The sequence below is a fragment of the Doryrhamphus excisus genome, linkage group LG13 (genome assembly GCF_037039965.1).
Source record: "Doryrhamphus excisus strain RoL-2023G ecotype Guam linkage group LG13, RoL_Dexc_Guam_v1.1, whole genome shotgun sequence".
Classification (NCBI taxonomy): domain Eukaryota; kingdom Metazoa; phylum Chordata; class Actinopteri; order Syngnathiformes; family Syngnathidae; genus Doryrhamphus; species Doryrhamphus excisus.
This window is the reverse complement of record NC_136369.1, coordinates 15,257,572-15,275,637: the sequence shown is the minus strand read 5'-3', so window position 1 is coordinate 15,275,637 and position 18,066 is coordinate 15,257,572. Positions and strand designations below refer to the sequence as shown.

General features: G+C 41.7%; 2 protein-coding genes across 2 annotated transcripts in view; both read right to left on the bottom strand.

Annotated features, from left to right (window-relative positions):
• The window catches only part of LOC131139489 (transmembrane protein 266-like), a 39,346-nt gene extending 29,323 nt beyond the window's left edge, over window positions 1–10,023 (bottom strand). Inside the window, exons 1-2 of the mRNA XM_058089156.2 lie at window positions 9,699–10,023; window positions 9,039–9,152 (exon numbers count right to left, since the gene is read on the bottom strand). Of these exons, the coding sequence (XP_057945139.2) occupies window positions 9,039–9,052 (14 nt within the window). The 5' untranslated portion in view covers window positions 9,053–9,152; window positions 9,699–10,023. The remainder of the gene's footprint in view (window positions 1–9,038; window positions 9,153–9,698) is intronic.
• A 155-nt stretch (window positions 10,024–10,178) lies between these two features.
• Window positions 10,179–17,739, bottom strand: fbxo22 (F-box protein 22). Its single transcript, XM_058089158.2, has 7 exons — window positions 17,512–17,739; window positions 17,158–17,290; window positions 16,924–17,011; window positions 15,929–16,027; window positions 14,517–14,669; window positions 14,134–14,299; window positions 10,179–12,788 (listed from the first exon to the last, which is right to left on the bottom strand). The coding sequence occupies exons 1-7, from the start codon at window positions 17,640–17,642 to the stop codon at window positions 12,398–12,400; spliced, it is 1,161 nt and encodes a 386-aa protein (XP_057945141.2). The 5' UTR covers window positions 17,643–17,739; the 3' UTR covers window positions 10,179–12,397.
• Between the last annotated feature and the right edge of the window lie 327 nt (window positions 17,740–18,066).

Genomic DNA, 18,066 nt, shown 5'->3' with positions numbered 1-18,066 from the left:
CCCTCAGTGATAAGCAGCGACCCAAATTGTCGCACGGCGTTCAAGTGGTTAGTGCACAGGCCTCACAGCTAGGAGACCCGAGTTAAATTCCACACTCGGCTATCGCATGTTCTCCCCGTGCATGCGTGGGTTTTCTCCGAGTACTCCGGTTTCCTCCCACATTCCAAAAACATGCTAGGTTAATTGGCCACTCCAAATTGTCCATAGGTATGAATGTGAGTGTGAATGGTTGTTTGTCTATATGTGCCCTGTGATTGGCTGGCGACCAGTCCAAAGAAGTTAGGGATGGTTCAAAACGCTTGGTTTCAGAGGGCGTTGCAAAACTGTTCCTTTGTGATGTCACAGAGGGTTGGACTTCCTTATGGAGACCCACCAGTTGAGAACCGCTGGGGTAGAACATGTTATGGTGATGTTCTAAAATGTGTGTTTTAGCCCAATATATTTAAATAGCTTGTTTTCATTAAACATGTCACAGCTAGGAGACCCAAGTTCGATTCCACACAAGTGAAATTTAAAATTATACGACAATATATTGCAATATTCTAATTATATTTCAGGCTGCACGGCCATTGAGTGGTTAGCACGCAGGCCTCACAGCTCGGCGACCCGAGTTCAATTCCACCCCGGGCCATTTCTGTGTGGAGTTTGCATGTTCTCCCCGTGCATGCGTGGGTTTTCTCCGGGTACTCCGGTTTCCTCCCACATTCCAAAAACATGCTAGGTTAATTGGCGACTCCAAATTATCCATAGGTATGAATGTGAGTGTGAATGGTTGTTTGTCTATATGTGCCCTGTGATATCTACAATCAATGTAACAAAATGGACGGTATTCTTGATTCATGACCTAATCAACTATGATTCCTATCCTTAGAGTGTATTCTACAGATCTAGAGATCTATCTAGAGTACACAAGAATGATCTTTGCAGCACGGATACATGCATTGCGGATCCATCTCATACATATACACACACCACCATACATACCATAATAGGCAAACACCCTTGTAGGCCAAGCAGCCCACAAGCCCCACTCATGAAGCTGGGCCGCCTCAGTCGAGCACGGAGGTGGAACAAAAGCAGAGCGCGGCCGCAGACTGACTCTGTGTGTCTCTACGCTTGAGTGTGTGTGTGTGTGTGTGTGTGTGTCAGTGTATGCATGTGTTTGTGTGTGTATATTTTTAGACCAGAGCAGATGCTGGTGTATCAAGTCTGTCATGACGTCATTGCCTCTCCCTTTGTCAGATGATTGGATCCCCACTCGCCTTTAAACGTCAAAGGAAGTCAGGCGAGGGGCGGGGGACTAAAGATGGAGAGAGGGGGTATGTCAGGGGTTATGCAACAAGCTCAGGGGGGGACAACAAACACACAAAAAAAGACAGGGAGAGCTGTGAGCAGTAAAAGAGGGCAAATTGTGCCGAAACAGAAAGGAAGGATTGCTGCATGTGAGAAGTGGAGGTAATAAATGAACAGGAGGGAGGGACAGACTGGAAAGAGGAAAGATGGATGGCAGAGGAGCGGTGATGATGAGGAGCCATAAAGATTCACATTCTGTTGAAGTCAGCCTTTTAAAGATTTCCTTGGGCCTTGAATGTGACAAACATATTTTAGATTCTATAATTACATATATGTATATTATTAAATACAGTATAGGAAAAATAGAATTTATGTAAACAGTTCTCCCATTTGCACTACATTTTCTCCAATCCATTATTTTCTCCCCATCTTTCCTCCTTTCCGAGGAGGGATTCAAATTGTCATGACAGTGTGCACTGAGTGACCTGAAACATTCAGAAGAGAGACACGCCAATCTGACAGACAGACAGACGCACCTTTAGGAAAGGACACACACATGCAGGACTGACATGCGTACACGCGCAAGCAGGGTATTAAAACATGTGCAGCAATAATAAAAGGTTTTTCATTGAAAACAAAAGGATGCCGACTCTTCAAGGTCATCACAGTCACTTAGTGTTTAGTAGTGAGACAGCCTGCTTTTGTAACATTCATTCATTCATTCATTCATTTTCTACCGCTTATCCTCACGAGGGTCACAGGGGTGCTGGAGCCTATCCCAGTCGTCTTCGGGCGAGAGGTCGCCAGCCAATCACAGGGCACATATAGACAAACAACCATTCACACTCACATTCATACCTATGGACAATTTGGAGTCGCCAATTAACCTAGCATGTTTTTGGAATGTGGGAGGAAACCGGAGTACCCGGAGAAAACCCACGCATGCACGGGGAGAACATGCAAACTCCACACAGAGATGGCCTGGAGTGGAATTGAACTCGGGTCTCCAAGCTGTGAGGCCTGCGTGCTAACCACTCAATGGCCGTGCAGCCTGAAATATAATTAGTATATTGCAATATATTGTCATATAATTTTAAATTTCACTTTTGTGGAATCGAACTTGGGTCTCCTAGCTGTGACATGTTTGATGAAAACACACTATTTAAATATATTGGCTTAAAACACACATTTTAGAACATAACCATAACATGTTCTACCCCAGTGGTTCTCAACTGGTGGGTCTCCATACGGAAGTCCAACCCTCTGTGACATCACAAAGGAACAGTTTTGCAACGCCCTCTGAAACCAAGCGTTTTGAACCATCCCAAACTTCTTTTAGGGCTCACTTACAAATACACAAATACTCATTAAAATGAAACTTCGGCATCGTTTAACATGAGAATATAACATTCTAAGTACATTAACAGGTCAGAAAAGTGGTCCCCTTCAATTATTTTTTAAAAATGACCGCGGCACGGCGGTCGAGTGGTTTGCGCGCAGACCTGACAGCTAGGAGGACCAGGGTTCGATTCCACCATCTCTGTGTGGAGTTTGCATGCATGGGTTTTCTCCAGGTACTCCGGTTTCCTCCCACATTCCAAAAACATGCTAGGTTAATTGGCGACTCCAAATTGTCCATAGGTATGAATGTGAGTGTGAATGGTTGTTTGTCTATATGTGCCCTGTGATTGGCTGGTGACCAGTCCAGGGTGTACCCCGCCTCTCGCCTGAAGACAGCTGGGATAGGCTCCAGCACCCCCGCGGCTCTTGTGAGGAAAAAGTGGTAGAAAATGAATGAATGAATGAATAAAAATCTGCTGGCAGGTAACTCTCCAATAAATAAAAATATGGACATAGCATACAGAAGATTTGAAAAAGGATGTGAGGGGTCAGTATACTATATTAAAAGTTATTATTATAATATTTTTATTATTAGCATTTGTCACATGTTTGTTTTGTATTTTTATTATTTGTAGCATGTATTGTAGTTGGGTTTTTTGTTATTCTATGGATTGTATGTGTCTCCTTAATAGACTTTAAAGTGTTGCATAATTGAATGAAGGTAAATGTCTTGCTGGAAGAAAAGAGCAGACTTAATTGGGATGGTGAAGGTGCTATGATATTAAATGTGTCTGGAGAAAAGCTTCACATTTAGGAACAATGAAACAATAATTCAAACCAACATTGACCATGAGGGAACAAATTAAAGAGACAATATGAACTTAACCTTGCATAGCGCTGTTATCACAGTGTTTGGCACTGGTTACACACACACACACACACACACACACATCATGACCTTTCTGAGACCCCCTGACGTTGTCCTCCAAAAAGGAGGCTGGTAATTGCTAGACATTATTACATGTACACACTAACAAGCTTGCCCACGACCACAGTAACACACATGCACATAGGCAGGAAAAAAAAAAGAAAAAAAAAGAAGTGATATTCAGGGGAGTCGAATCCCCCCGGGGAAGGCAGATAAAATTAAATAGCGGACTGTAATATTGAGCGCCAGGTAGGAAAGGTCATTACGAGAGACAAAAGTTCCTCCAGGGATTTCACCAACCAAAAACAGAAGGTCATGGAAGTAACTGCGAGGCACAGACGCTGAAAAATATTCTTCATATATGGCGAGCGGAAGTGGCTTGGAAGTGGCATGCTCGTGACCTCACGACCTCTTTGCAAATAAATCAGCATAGCGGAGCCCGGAATTAGGCTTATGCAAGAAGTGCACATAAATGCATCACAGGATTTGATAAAAGTCTGAGGGGACTTTATGCATGAAGACATTTTGTTTGTGTTTAACCAAAATTTAACTTAATTTCCATATTGTACCCTTAAAATTTGAGGTTCGACTGCACTTTTAAATATAAAAGTATTATTTCAGCTTTTCAGATTAAGCCTATATAATGTAATATTGCCATTAAACTAAAGAAAGTAAACTACGCTGCTGCTACTTTGGAATCAATCTGACTTCAGAGTGCCTTGAGGTGAACTCTAATATATTGTTTAAACTTTTATTGGACACTGTTCATGAATCATGAATCCCCACCCTCCTACTCTCAGCAATATAAAACTAAGATCTACTATGCGATGAAAATCATGACAATAAAGACTGTAAAGTTGGGCTGCTGAACGAGGCACATCAGGTAGATGGCAGTAAACGGCTGATGGGGGGGCAGGGTGAGGGATGGGGGGGTGATTTTAATGTTAAAAAAAAAAAAAGTTGCCACAGAGGCAGCCTAAATTAACAACACGGCTGCGAAATTTGCAATGGTATTGGTTTAGTTGAATTTAAACATGCTTTAACAAAGGACATCACATTTTTTTTTACACTTGCACAATTAAACATGTCTGACAAGAAGCAGGTAGAAGCACAGCTTATTTCATCCCTTCTCTGTCTCCCAGCAATTACTTCAATTTCTGTGTTTATCATGTACCAGGTTAGCATCTGACAGTAATACGTAAGTACAGGATATAATAAAGAATACCGCAATGAAATAAAGTACAACCTTGGTTATGGTAGAAAATTTCTGTCAAGATTTTGCCATGTTTTTTTTTTTTGCCATGCCATTTTCTGGTTACAACATAATATGGCACAAGTCAACTGTGTTCTTATTTTTATCTCAAATCGTCTTTCTTAGAAGCCTATTAGCTTACTAATACATGGAAGATCTGTCGCTCGTCTATAATGTCATCAGAGGTAGTTCTGTAGTTATTTGTTTACTAACACAGTTACACCTCAAGGCTCAATGGTAACATATTTTATTGATGATTGTAGTTTTACATTTAAGGTTGCTTTTTTACCGTCATTGAAGATGTGATTGTTCCCAAAGACACGATGTAATAGCGAAATCAATACGGATACCGCCTTCATGATTTCTTATTTCTTGAATTCAATACGGTTTCTCACATATATCAAAATGTTGGGAGTTGGAACTTTTATTGGCTCTGTTTTGGGTGATTTTGCAGCCGTGATGAAAAGAAAAGCAGATACTTCAGGTGAGAAACACTATTGAATTCAAGAAAAAACTCATGGCAAAACGGGAATGTTCATAAATATGTATTTATGTGGATTTGATTTGTTTACTGCATGTGAAGAAATAATTGTGAAACTGTAAAAAAAAAAAAAATTGTGTTCATATTTTTGGCTTTCTGGAACAGATTCCTTGGATTAAGTTATTTCTTATGGGAAAAATGTATTCTGTTAGAGTATGTTTTGGTTAGAGTCTAACCTCCTGGAATGGATGAATGACGTTAACCAAGGTTCCACTGTAATTACAGTTCATGGGTTTCTGTGGTGAGGGGTTAAAGGTCATTTCCCACCACTAATATAAACCTATGGAAATTGGGGAAAAGTTGTCGGTGGCTGCAGAATCATATACGCAGTAATATGGATTACACGTCCGAAAGTGAAGATGAGGCAGAAGACGATGTGCCTGCTGAACCTCGGGGACTTTATTGGCAAGCAAATTACAGTGTAGTGAAAGAGCAAAAGCAGCAGAAAACAAATAAAGGCTCACCTTGCTTGTCTTAGCGTTTGTGTCAATATTCAGCCCATCTATCTCCTCTCTAACATCTTTCTGTTGTTATTACCTGGTTAGAGCCGAGACAATAACAGCACTTACATTGTGGCAATCATCGGGATGCTACTCTGGCTTGTAATAAGGAACATAGTTGCTCTGTTGTTGCCATAGCGACCCCCTGGACCGCCTACTGAGTCAGCCGGAACACTTCACATGTTGTGTTAGCACTAGTCCTAATGCTACTATTCAAAGTTGTGTGCGGTGTGTGTGGAGTTTTTTTTTTTACCAGGTGAAGCCCTTTATTAGGCAATACGCCACATTTGGATGTTCCAAATAGAGTCTGAGGTCTGAGTTCCATGTCAACAAAGGGAAAGGAAGGGGGGAAAAAATATCTCCGCCATGGCCAAACAACTACTCTGAATTGTTTAATAAACAAATAATGACATGCAGTTCCCTTCCAGTCCTGTAGGTGTAATTAACAAGAGCATAGCAATATGATTTATAACAACAAACATGTTGTAGCTATGTGCTCGGAGCCGGCGACACACTAATCACCAAGGTGGTGACTCCAGGAGAGGCGCATAGTGACCCCACTCTATACTTGTCCAACCGTGGAAGAAGAAATGCTTTCATTTAGCAATGAAAATGGCCAAGTTGGAAACACTGGGCTGGACATAACATGGGAAGGAGAGGGAAGCCTTCTCAGATGGAGAATACATGAAAGAATCGTTCAAAAATATATCAGAGCATCTATTCTCTGAATTGAAAAAAATAAACAGGAAATGAAAGAATGCAAAGACAGTAAAGGACAGAACAGTTCTTGATGACAATTCAGCACAGGCGTAAACTCTACTTAGCAAACAACACTCATGCAGAATTGCGAACTCACATTGCTCTGTTTGTTGAATTTTGTTGTAACTGGTAACATTTTTTAAAAAAATACAATTTATTCCAGATTATAAACTGTGTAATGTTTTTTTTTTACTGAAAGAAGAGGCGAAATAGCTCTTCTGATGCTAAAGGTTCCTGACACAGAAAACAAGTTATCCTCCCATTCCTTGTGGAAGTGGTAAGTTGTTGACTTCTTACTTTGTCCTTCTTGCCATACCAGTTTGAAACACTTGAATTTAGAATTGCAGGCTAAATACAGGGCTCTAATAAACAACCATATTTACCAACTAAAAATGTTTTTTACAATGTAGATTTTCCATGTATTTCAACAGGTAGTTTAAACAATTTAACTCTGCCTGTTCAGAATAAAGTGTGTATACGTTTCTGTGTGTATATGGGTATTCCACATGTCGGGAAAGGGTTGGGAAATTTCAAATTTCTCCCGCCTTGTGTTGAAAAAGTACTTTATACGTAACACCAGATGTGACTGTGGAATGCCCTGTTACCGGGCAAAGGTGGATAAATGTCAGATCTGTGGTTACGGCAAGGATCTTTGCAGCTTTTGAGTGGCCTATAAAATGCCCTGTAGTGGAAAGCCTAGAGGGGGAAAAAATCTTGCTATTTTAGTGCCTGCCAGACACATTAGCTCATTAATAACATTGAGATTAAACTATGACAAAGTTGTGGAGCAGACAAAAGGAATGGAACCAACTGACCTTTACAGTTTGGACCTTAGAGCAGTGGTTCTCAATTATTTTCTCTCATGCCCCCATCGGACAGAAATGCTTTCACACCACCTCCCCCACCGATTTGAAAAACTATTGAGAAACTGATAATATCTACATCTGTACTGAGCAAACGGAACTCCAAACTTGAACCAGGGAAATGTAACAAAATGGAGAGCAGTGTGTTCAAGAGTCAAACTGCATATAGAGTACGAGAAATGTATACATGTTGGCAGGTTTGCATTGAAGGAGACCTATTATGCTCATTTTTAAGCGCTTTGTATTGAGTTGTGGGCTCCTATAGAGCAGCTATACACGATAACCAGCACAGAAAGCGTTCAAGTTCTTCCAGAATCTGCACCTATTCCGCTGTATTTCTTTGGATTTTGTGGTTCCCGCAAAAACGGTTTGTTTTAATGTATTCCATCCACGGCACGCCTCCAGGCACGTATAGAAAGAGTTCCGGTTTGTGCTGCGGTGAGAGTTGATAATAAACGGCGATTTCGTCCACTCTACTGTAACGTAACTAGCTAGTCCAGCTGCATACTGGTCCGGTAAACAGTCCAGTATGAAATGCCGTTGATAAATTAAAATGCATTTCTTTTGCTGGTAGGGAATCAGGAACTATAACCACTTTTGCCTGATGGTGGCGTCTTTAGGAATTGTAAACAAATGTAGCTTACCCTTTCGAGAAATTGCTAGCAAATAAACAGCGGAGCAGTGCTTTGGGGAGGGCAGAGAAGTTATATATAAGGAAGTCCACCCCTCTGTGATGTCACAAAGGTCAGTTTTACCAAGCCATTTTGAAACTAAGCGTTTTGAGCCATCCCAAACGTCTTTAAGGGCTCACTTCCAAATGTGCAAACCTCATTATCTGAAACTTTGGCATCGTTTAACGCAACAATACAACATTCTAACTACATTTATAGGTCAGAAAAGTGGAAAAAGCAGTATTAAAAGGTGCCCTTTAATACTGAAAGTCCACCCTGCCTCTCACCCACCCTCTCAGACAACAAAACACTGACTAAGACTAATAGACCAGGATGAACAAAGCACAGGACTTTGTGTAGCTTTTTTGCTCAGGACATTGTCACAGTATCAAGTAATAATACGGCATTAGCTCCGGTATCATTAATTAGCCTAACATGCGTGCTTCTAGGCCACAGGAGGAAACCAGAGTACCTGAAGTACACCCACGCAAGCCCAGGGAAAGCATGCTTATTCATATATAGATCCGAGATGGGTCACTGGACTGGTTTTATACAATATACATATTTCATGCAATATTTTCATCTGGATGTCATATGTTAATAAATTGTGTTTGTTAGATAAGGTGTGCTTCTTCCTACTCCTTTTCGAATATGATGCATGACACGGTTAAGCTATAACCAAGTTGCAACAAATTTAAGGCTGACTCAGCTTTTGGTTAGTGTTGCCTTCATAGGTCAACCTCATGATCCGAGTTTGTTTAGCATTCAGAACCAGGACACAGGTCACAGTAATGAACAAAGGTGGTGATTGTGGGTGGAAATCAGTGAAGACAAGACAAAAAGTGTGATGTTACTAGTGTTTGTGTGTGTGTGTGTGTGTATAAACTTACCCAGCATTAGCCATGTTGTCAGGTGAGAGGGTGGAGAGATGTGTGTGTGTGTGCTTATCACCAGATTTCTGAAGTTCGCCTTTTCACCACAAAGACACTGCTTTCATGTTGAACCTATGGGAGAACCAGTTGTACTGTAACTTCGGTCGTGCACATCACTCACAGTTAGGTGCACTTGAACACATCTTATTAGATCCAACGCAATACAAAATCAGTCTTGCAAAGATAATGCTCACTACAGGTTGAGCCTAACAACCTTATTGTGGTTTGCAGTGGTGCATCACACTTGGGGCTGCTTCTAATATTTTGATTACCCCATTTAGCTCTATGTGAAAAGTAAACTATGAGAAACATCTGTCGGTATGATGAAGCGCTAATGTAGAAACGTCAATCAAAATCGAGTATCATTTTATATCATAACGTTGTATTTTTTCCGATACACAAATACAATACAATAGGTTGTTGTTTAAATTTATATACACGACGGTAACACGTCTAAACTGAGGCGTTAAGAACACACACGATTATAAAAGTTGAATTTCAATAATGCTGACACAAAACTTTTGATCACTTCCTGCTTGCAAATCTCTACAGAACTGACAAAAGCGAGTGTTCTAAATTAAAAAAAAAAAACATAGAAGAAAAGGTGCTATTACGTACCTGCGTGGGACTCACATGGCTGTGGGTTGAGTAGCCACGGTGTGATCGCTCCCCTGGTGCTGGAAGAGACATTAAACACGACACGCATCGTGGCCCGGCATAGTAGTAGTGGAAGTAGTGGTGCTGCTGGTCCGATTCGGTACCACCGGAGCCATGAGATGACGCCGAGGCTCGGTGGAGGGTTTCCCCGGCGAGCTCAGCGGGGCTCCCGCCGAGGAGGAGGTGGAAAAAGCGGAGGAGCTGTCCCGGTCCTGAAAACGAGCCAGCGCTGGGTATCCGGTGCTTGCTACCACGGCAACAAATGTGGCGGAATTGTCACTCTAACGCCATAAAAATTTACACAGCTGCCGATAATTCGAGTGACATTTGCATCGCTGCGGTCACGACATGTAAAAAAAAAAGAAAAAAAACGTGTATTCGGCACGGCTGTGTATTTAAAGCGTTGGACTAGCTTCAATTTACAGTCGATTTCAGGCCAAAGAGGAACAATTTGTTTTATTAGCTTTGCCGCCGCTAGGTTGCCCCTCTCCGTGTCAGGAGCGTTTTTATGGTTTCCAAAAATAAAAGATACTATAGGAGTAGGGATTGCCTTCACAGCAATTGGCTTAAGCGGCTGTCACTCATCGGGATTAGCCAGCCGATGGTTAGTGAGCACATCAATCACTGTGATGCTTCCTCCCACTGATGCCGAGGATGTTAGTGGAAGAAGCTTGCTACAAAACACACTCAATTATATCGACTGTACACTTTCAAAGCCAAGCATCATTGTATTTTTTTTTAGCTCTTCATTTACTTAAGGGACAATTTTGAAACAGATATTGGCACATTCTGTAGAAAAGTGCATCCACACCAAAGTTAACTACCAAAAAATTAAAGTCTAGAAAATTCGCTAAAAACTAATAATTTGGTGTCCAAATTGCAGTGCAGGGGCCATTTGGAGCCTGTATCTTGTTTTTTATTGGCCCACTGCATAGTCTAAAAATAACAATCAAGACGGCCCACATCAGAACATTAGGAATGGCAGGGGTGTCCATACTTTATCCACCATGGATTGCGTACAGAAAAAATGGGGGGGTTGTGGGAAAAGTTTGGACACCCCAATCTCATGAGAACCAATACACGAGCTGCCTTTAAAAAAAAAGATTACAATGCTTGGTTTGATCCAAAAATAGATGAAATGAGAACATCTTTCACTTTTCCATCAAACCTCAGCAATACAAGAATGTTAGAGTGAACAGCTCTTGCATTGGTTCGCAACAATTGCACCAAAAGTACAGTAAAGAATAATCATTTTAAAGTAAAAAATATTCAAAGTGACAAAAGACAGGCATTGATTTCAATTTTAACATGACAAACGGACATACTTAATTAGGTAAATTGCAGCTTTATCGGACTAGGATCATAGCGAGATAGAAGGCAGTTATACATGACAGAAAGTGGCTTCATGAGAAACCTATGCACCAAAAAACAGAGAGGTTTATCTATTATTATTATTATTATTTCCTCACCAGAATTAGGTAGTTACATATGGGCAGCACCAATGTCTCAAATAGGGGTGGTCCAAGTTTGGCACATGAGCCACATGCCACCCAATTTTATGGTTTTTATCCTGGTCCATCAGGCATTTATGAGCAGGCCTACAGCATTTTAGATTTAACTTTGTAGTTTGATTGCTAAATTGGTTCCACAAGATAGAACTCATTTAGTTTGTATGTTTCACGGACAAAAGAGATAGATTTCTAAATTAAGCAAGGGCAGGTCCCTTCATTTTTCAGTAATTCTCCAGCATTTCTAGACAATTCAAGAGTTACGACTTGGGAATGGTTCTCTTCCTTTGAGTTTAGTATGGAAGAACATCTGACATCTGACCATAGAAATTATTTTCTGGATGAATGGACACTGTCCAAATCATTCATTCATTCATTCATTTTCTACCGCTTTTTCCTCACGAGGGTCGCGGGGGTGCTGGAGCCTATCCCAGCTGTCTTCGGGCAAGAGGCAGGGTACACCCTGGACTGGTCGCCAGCCAATCACAGGGCACATATAGACAAACAACCATTCACACTCACATTCATACCTATGGACAATTTGGAGTGGCCAATTAACCTAGCATGTTTTTGGAATGTGGGAGGAAACCGGAGTACCCGGAGAAAACCCACGCATGCACAGGGGAGAACATGCAAACTCCACACAGAGATGGGTGGAGGGTGGAATTGAACCCTGGTCTCCTAGCTGTGAGGTCTGCCCGCTAACCACTAGACCGCCTTGCCGCACATCTGTCCAAATCATCTAAAAAAAATTCCCAGGACAGTGACAGATTTTTTCCATTTTCGCTTGCTTTAGGTGTAACGGCCAGGTGTCCAAATACTTATGTCCATATTGTGTACCATTGTGGCCGCTTTGACTTTGTGGCAGAAAATTGACATTCGTCATACATGAAGAAAAAGTGCCTTTTCCATAGGTTGGGTCACACAAGGGGAAAGCAAAAACCCTTAGAATCGACCCAACATCTGCATGTGTGCAAATAATTTACACAAACTTTACAAAAGAGCTACAGTACATCATAGGAGGATGCTAAAGGGTATGGTGGATATTAACCCCAGTTTAAATGTGTGTGTGATACCACATGTTGTCACATGTTACCTCTGATGCCTTCCAGTAGGCATACGGTTGAATGTTTCCAGCTTTGCCTCCAACAGTCAACCCAGATGGACCAGCGTCATGACTGTGGTGTACTCGTGCTGGAGACAGTCCGTGTTAGTGTCACACAGCGTGTAGTCGTCTTTAACAATGCGGTCGCAACCGATTTCACCGTTGCCAAACAGGCCAAAGAGAGGCACGTTGGGGAACACCTTTCGGAAGGCGTCGGCCTCCACGTTGCTCTGGTTGTAGTAATTCATGCCTCTCCCCACGCACGCAAACATGAACCCCAGCGTGTTCCTCTCGGGGATCTTGGCGGCCTTCAGCCTCCGGATGGTAGCTTCGGCCGTTTTGGGGCTGACGACATCCTGGTCCAGGAGCACCGACGCTCCCTGCACTTTGGGGCCACTCAGGGCCAGGCCCACCACGCCGCACATACCCTGGCTACAGCTATAGAGATAAGAAAAATAAGTCAGACATTAGTCAGTGGCACTGATACAGTATCCATAGAAACATGTATTTCCTCAAATAGTGGCCTCTGCTCCAAGAGACGTGTACCAATGCTAATCATCCACTTGAACACATAAGCACCCCAACCTCAGTAAAAAAAAAGAAAAAAAGGCAGGAACATGGCATCTGTAAAGCTGAAGTTTATTGTAGTGGTTCCCAAAGTTTTTTTGCAGTGCCAATCCTTTTGGAGATGAAATTATTTTCAGCCCCTGGAGCTTCACCGTGATCTGGGTCGCAGGAAGGGGCATCCCAGAGGAGTCCTAATGTACGTTGTGTGTAGAACGGGTAGTCAAACCACCGCTATGGTGAGGAGGGGTAGCGGGAATGTAAAAAAAAAAACAAAAAACAGCAGAAGTAGCCACAGTTGAGGGAGAATGCGCTTTAGGAAATACACTTATACACTTCTATGCTAATAGCATAGAAAGCAGCAGTGGTGTTCAATATGTTGCTATAAGATGGGATTTTAACATTACTTTTAAGAAAAGTGAAATTTTAAATTATACGACAATATATTGCAATATACTAATTGTATTTCAGGCTGCACGGGGGACGAGTGGTTAGGACGCATGCCTCACAGCTCGGAGACCCGAGTTCAATTCCACCCCTGGCCATCTCTGTGTGGAGTTTGCATGTTCTCCCCGGTTTTTATCCGGGTACTCCGGTTGAAATGCTAGGTTCACTGGCGACTCCAAATTGTCCATAGGTATGAATGTGAGTGTGAATGGTTGTTTGTCTATATGTGCCCTGTGATTGGCTGGCCACCAGTCCAGGGTGTACCCCGCCTCTCGCTCAAAGACAGCTGGGATAGGCTCCAGCACCCCCGCGACCCTTGTGAGGATAAGCTGTAGAAAATGAATGAATGAATAATTACATTTCTACTACCTTACACTCTATGTGCGACCGGCCCCGCCTCCACCCATCGTATGACCGACAAAAGGGCTCACTCAATTCATGCCATTGTTCTATGAAACAAGTGAACCCTCTTCCTGCATATTTGGAGGCAAAAGACAAGGAAAACAGACACATATGCACAAGGCAGTACAGTATATTGAAGCCGGCAAAATTATCCAGTTCATTTTCATTTATTGTGTGATTAATTAATTAATCTATAATTGACCCAGGCCTGGTGCCTTTGAGAAATGTCACATTTTACTCTCACAAGATCTTGCGACACCCCTCCAATTTGCCACTATGTGAGGAAATATAACAACACAGCACACATAAATTAGGGGAGGGGTCATTCTGCTAGGTTTCTTTTTTTAATTTATGGCTTGTTCTGTCTTACCAGTATCTGGTGGGAGAGAAGACGCTTTCTACCAGTCCTCCTGTGATCAGAGCTTTGCTCTTAGCGAGAGGATCCAGTATTTGGTTAAGGAAGTGCACCCCTCCAGATCGATATGCCTCATATACAAAGAGGAGGACCACTCGTAGCTCTGGGTTGTCTACTAGTCCTGAAGGCAAAAGAAAACCACCACATTTTAATAAATAATTGATATGTACAAGTATAAATTCTCTCTTGAAACTGTTGTCATTTGTTTTAAGGGGTGTAAAAACAAAATGAAGGAGCAATATATATGAGTCATTGACAGTGACAGCTACTTGAATGATTAGAAAACTCTCATGTGCATTATTAAAATGCTGCTATTCTATAGGTATGTGTTCCCTCACCTGCTTCTTTCAAAGCGGCTGGGGAGAGGGTCTTCTTGCAAAAGTGAAAAGGTTTGATGTGGACGCCCTCCATGCTGGGGAACATGATGGCAAAGCCGGCCTCCCCTTCCTGGTGCTCCTCTGGAGGCCTGCAGCCAGAGCCAGTGGGAGTCACTGCAAATACACACACATACAAGTTTAGACATTGATATTGTTTTTTTTTTTGACTGTAATGTAAATTGAAAGAGAATTGGACTTCTTCACAATATTTTATCCAAATGTAGTTGTTCCAAATATATATTTTTAACAACAGTATTGTTATTTAGACATTGTTTCTCAGTGTGAGCGCCTAGTGGCTGATAGAGGAACTGCAGCTATGTGAATTCAATAATGTGATGTGCTGAGCGGGTGGAAATAGAACAGTTGCCAGTGTGATGCAAAGAAGCACCATTATAAACACACTATGATACAATCAAAAGCATTATTACCTTTTCTAAAGGCAAAACACACAGCTTTAGTATCGGACTGTGCAAATGTAACCAAATAGGGCGTCTGGCGTGGCTGTGACAAACTGCCTCATTCAACTCTATATTTTGCTGACACGAAAGATAATTCATATATTACAGAAAACATTTCACACATGGGTGTCATTTCTCCCCAAGCTTCGACTCTCTGGATGAGGTGTTTTACAATACCCAGCAGTCCATAACCAACATGCATAAATAACCTGTACTCTAGGCTATAAGGAAACCTATTACATGTCAGCCCAGCCTTCATACATTGCCATACATAATCCAATCACAGATTTCCTCCAATTGAATTAGAGACACGGCGACCCCACGTTGACCCCACCCCCAACCCGCAATATCACCCAAATGAGTGTTATGGCAAAACAGCCAGGGACGCCATTAGGCCTGATCAACGACGGCAGCCTGACAAGCCATCATCCTTGCGAAGGAGAGCCTGCCTGATGGAGAGTCACTTCTCCGCAGGGTTGTGATTATGTAGAGAAATGGTGAGAGGGGAGCGACGCAGACGAGGTCATCTATCAGGAGAAGGAGGTGCCAGCCCTCCTCCTTTCTGACTCGGCACCGGCGGCGTGGATTAATGCCGAGCTGTCTGCTGGAAAGCGGACTATTCCTCTTCTGAAGTTGCCTGGAAGGCGTCTATTTATTCCAGCTAGGAATTTTACGTCCTTCTTTGCTGTTTAGTGCAGCGGAGACCTCAGTTCGTGTTTTGCCAGGGAAACATACACTAGTTACATCTAAGCTGTTTTTTTTGTAAATTGGGCATGAATGCAAAAGTTATGCTTAAAAAAACTCGGCCTAGCAAAAAGTGACCGTCCCTTTTAGCTTACTTCAGTTTTACCATAGTTGTGAAGTTTTACAAAGAATAACATCTTATATGGAGGTAATAAGAGGAAGCATACTTACAGACGATGCCCGGTGTAGCAATGCCCATGACGTCACAATTTCGAGGGAAGAGTTGGAAGAGATCCTCAACTGTGCCTTCACTGTGGCGACTCCTCTTTGCTGTGGAAAAGTTGGGAAATGGGGAGAGGAAATGTTTGATCACATGATTGCTTCTCATGTAGAAGCAAAATAAACTACAACTGTGAATCAAACACATAATGTTTTTCATTGTAATTGTGTATTTGTATTGTAATTGTATTCAGCCCCGCTAGGATTAAGCAAGCTTTTTTGTGATGTAGTAGCATAAAATGCCTCCAGTAGCAAAAATTTGTAATGTTCTGAGGCTTATTTTTCTCAAAACCACTTCATTGGATTGTGAATTTGTATTAATACAGTGAAGTGATGGCCATGTATAAGTGTTGTTTGTGACCCCTTAATCTCTAAAAGCGCGGGATTTCCCAAAAATAAAGTTGCAGTGTTTTTTTTTTTTTAGATTTGTTGCAATAACATTTCTGAAGAAAGTGAAAGTTGCAATACATTATTGTGATTTTTCCCTCAGTGCAATCAAATTAGGGAAATTTGTTGAAGAATGAGAAATTAATGTACAAGTAAATAGGCTTTATTCAACTACAAGAAAGTACACCGGTACTCTATTGCACGTAGTCGACAACTGCTTTCTTTGAGAACATTGAACGAATTGTTGAGCGTGATCTATAGCAGTGATTTTTGTTGGTGAATGAGAAATTATGATATTATTATCACACATCAGCATCTGTCAACGTAAACAAGGAAGTGAGAATGTGGGTGGGCGATGCAGGGACACATTTGATTGTTTTGATTTATTTTGAGTGCTACTTAGGGACAAATTGATTGAGAAAAATTGCAACGATTGGGCAAAATGTGCAGGGAAGTTGCTGGGATTGGAGGGTTTGTAAGGGATTGGTTGAATTTGAGTGATTTGCAACACACAAATTCTGTCTGATTTATATAGAGCATATACTATATGGAATACAAACCCTTATTCTGTCTGTAGCAGGGTGATTGTCCATTGAAAGCCTCACAATCCACCATGGCGAGAACGTTTTTGGGCAGGAGAAATACTTTCTGTGAATACAATTACAGGTTGAATTCGTCAACTAAGTATTCCACAATAAACCTGGGAGATTACGACAAAGAGAGGCATATGTATACATAGTTACAGAATTATTTGTATCATTTATTTAATTTGTTTACCAGTGTAGCAAGTTTACCTCTACTTCTTCCGTCAGGACCTTACAGAGGGCGTGTCCCTCTGAGCCGGAGGGCCCACAGGCTGACACCCACGTCAACTGCTGCTGAGTTCTCAGCACTCTACGGGCACAGTTGCTCCATAGCCTGCACACGCTACGGGATAACACCACATTGTTAGCGTTAGCAATATTTTTGAAAAATGTTTTAGCAATACGGTTCATGTTGAGACCAAATACCATATTTCAAATAATAATAATAAAAAAGCCTAAAACTTATCACTGGTGGCGACAGTCACATGATAATCGCTATGAATTGCATAAACAAACATTACAGTCTGTCAAGTTTTCTAATTACCATGCAAACTTATCGCTTACCTGGCGATTTGAAGAAGCGATTTGGTGGGGACGAATGTAAGAATTCGCTCGACGACCTCCGCCACATTACTCAAAATGTAAGCCGCCTTGCTATCCTGGAAAGATACGTCCAAACCAAGATTATCCCCCATTTTCCCTCTCAAGTTGCGGATTTAGCAAAACAAGGCTGCCCTGCTCGGTGATTCACATTCGACCCGGAAGCGATACTGAAGGAGGTGCAAATGACGTCACACCGCCCCTAGAGGCCAGGAGGTGCCATAACAATGAACGACGTTTTCAGCTGTGATCATAAACTAGTAGACCTAAAATATTACTTTGAGCTATCTTTATGAAAAAAGCCACTTACATGTTTATTATAAATTAACTCCCTTGTTGGGGATGATAATGTCTATCAACATTATGGATGTTTAGACCGACAACAAAGATTGATATCTGTAATTCTGTTCAATTGTTCAATCAATCTATTTTTTCTCAGACAAAATATTAGTACAAGCTATATGGACTTCAATTACTGCGTGTCCCTTTTCACCAAGTGTGTTAGGATAAGTTGCATAA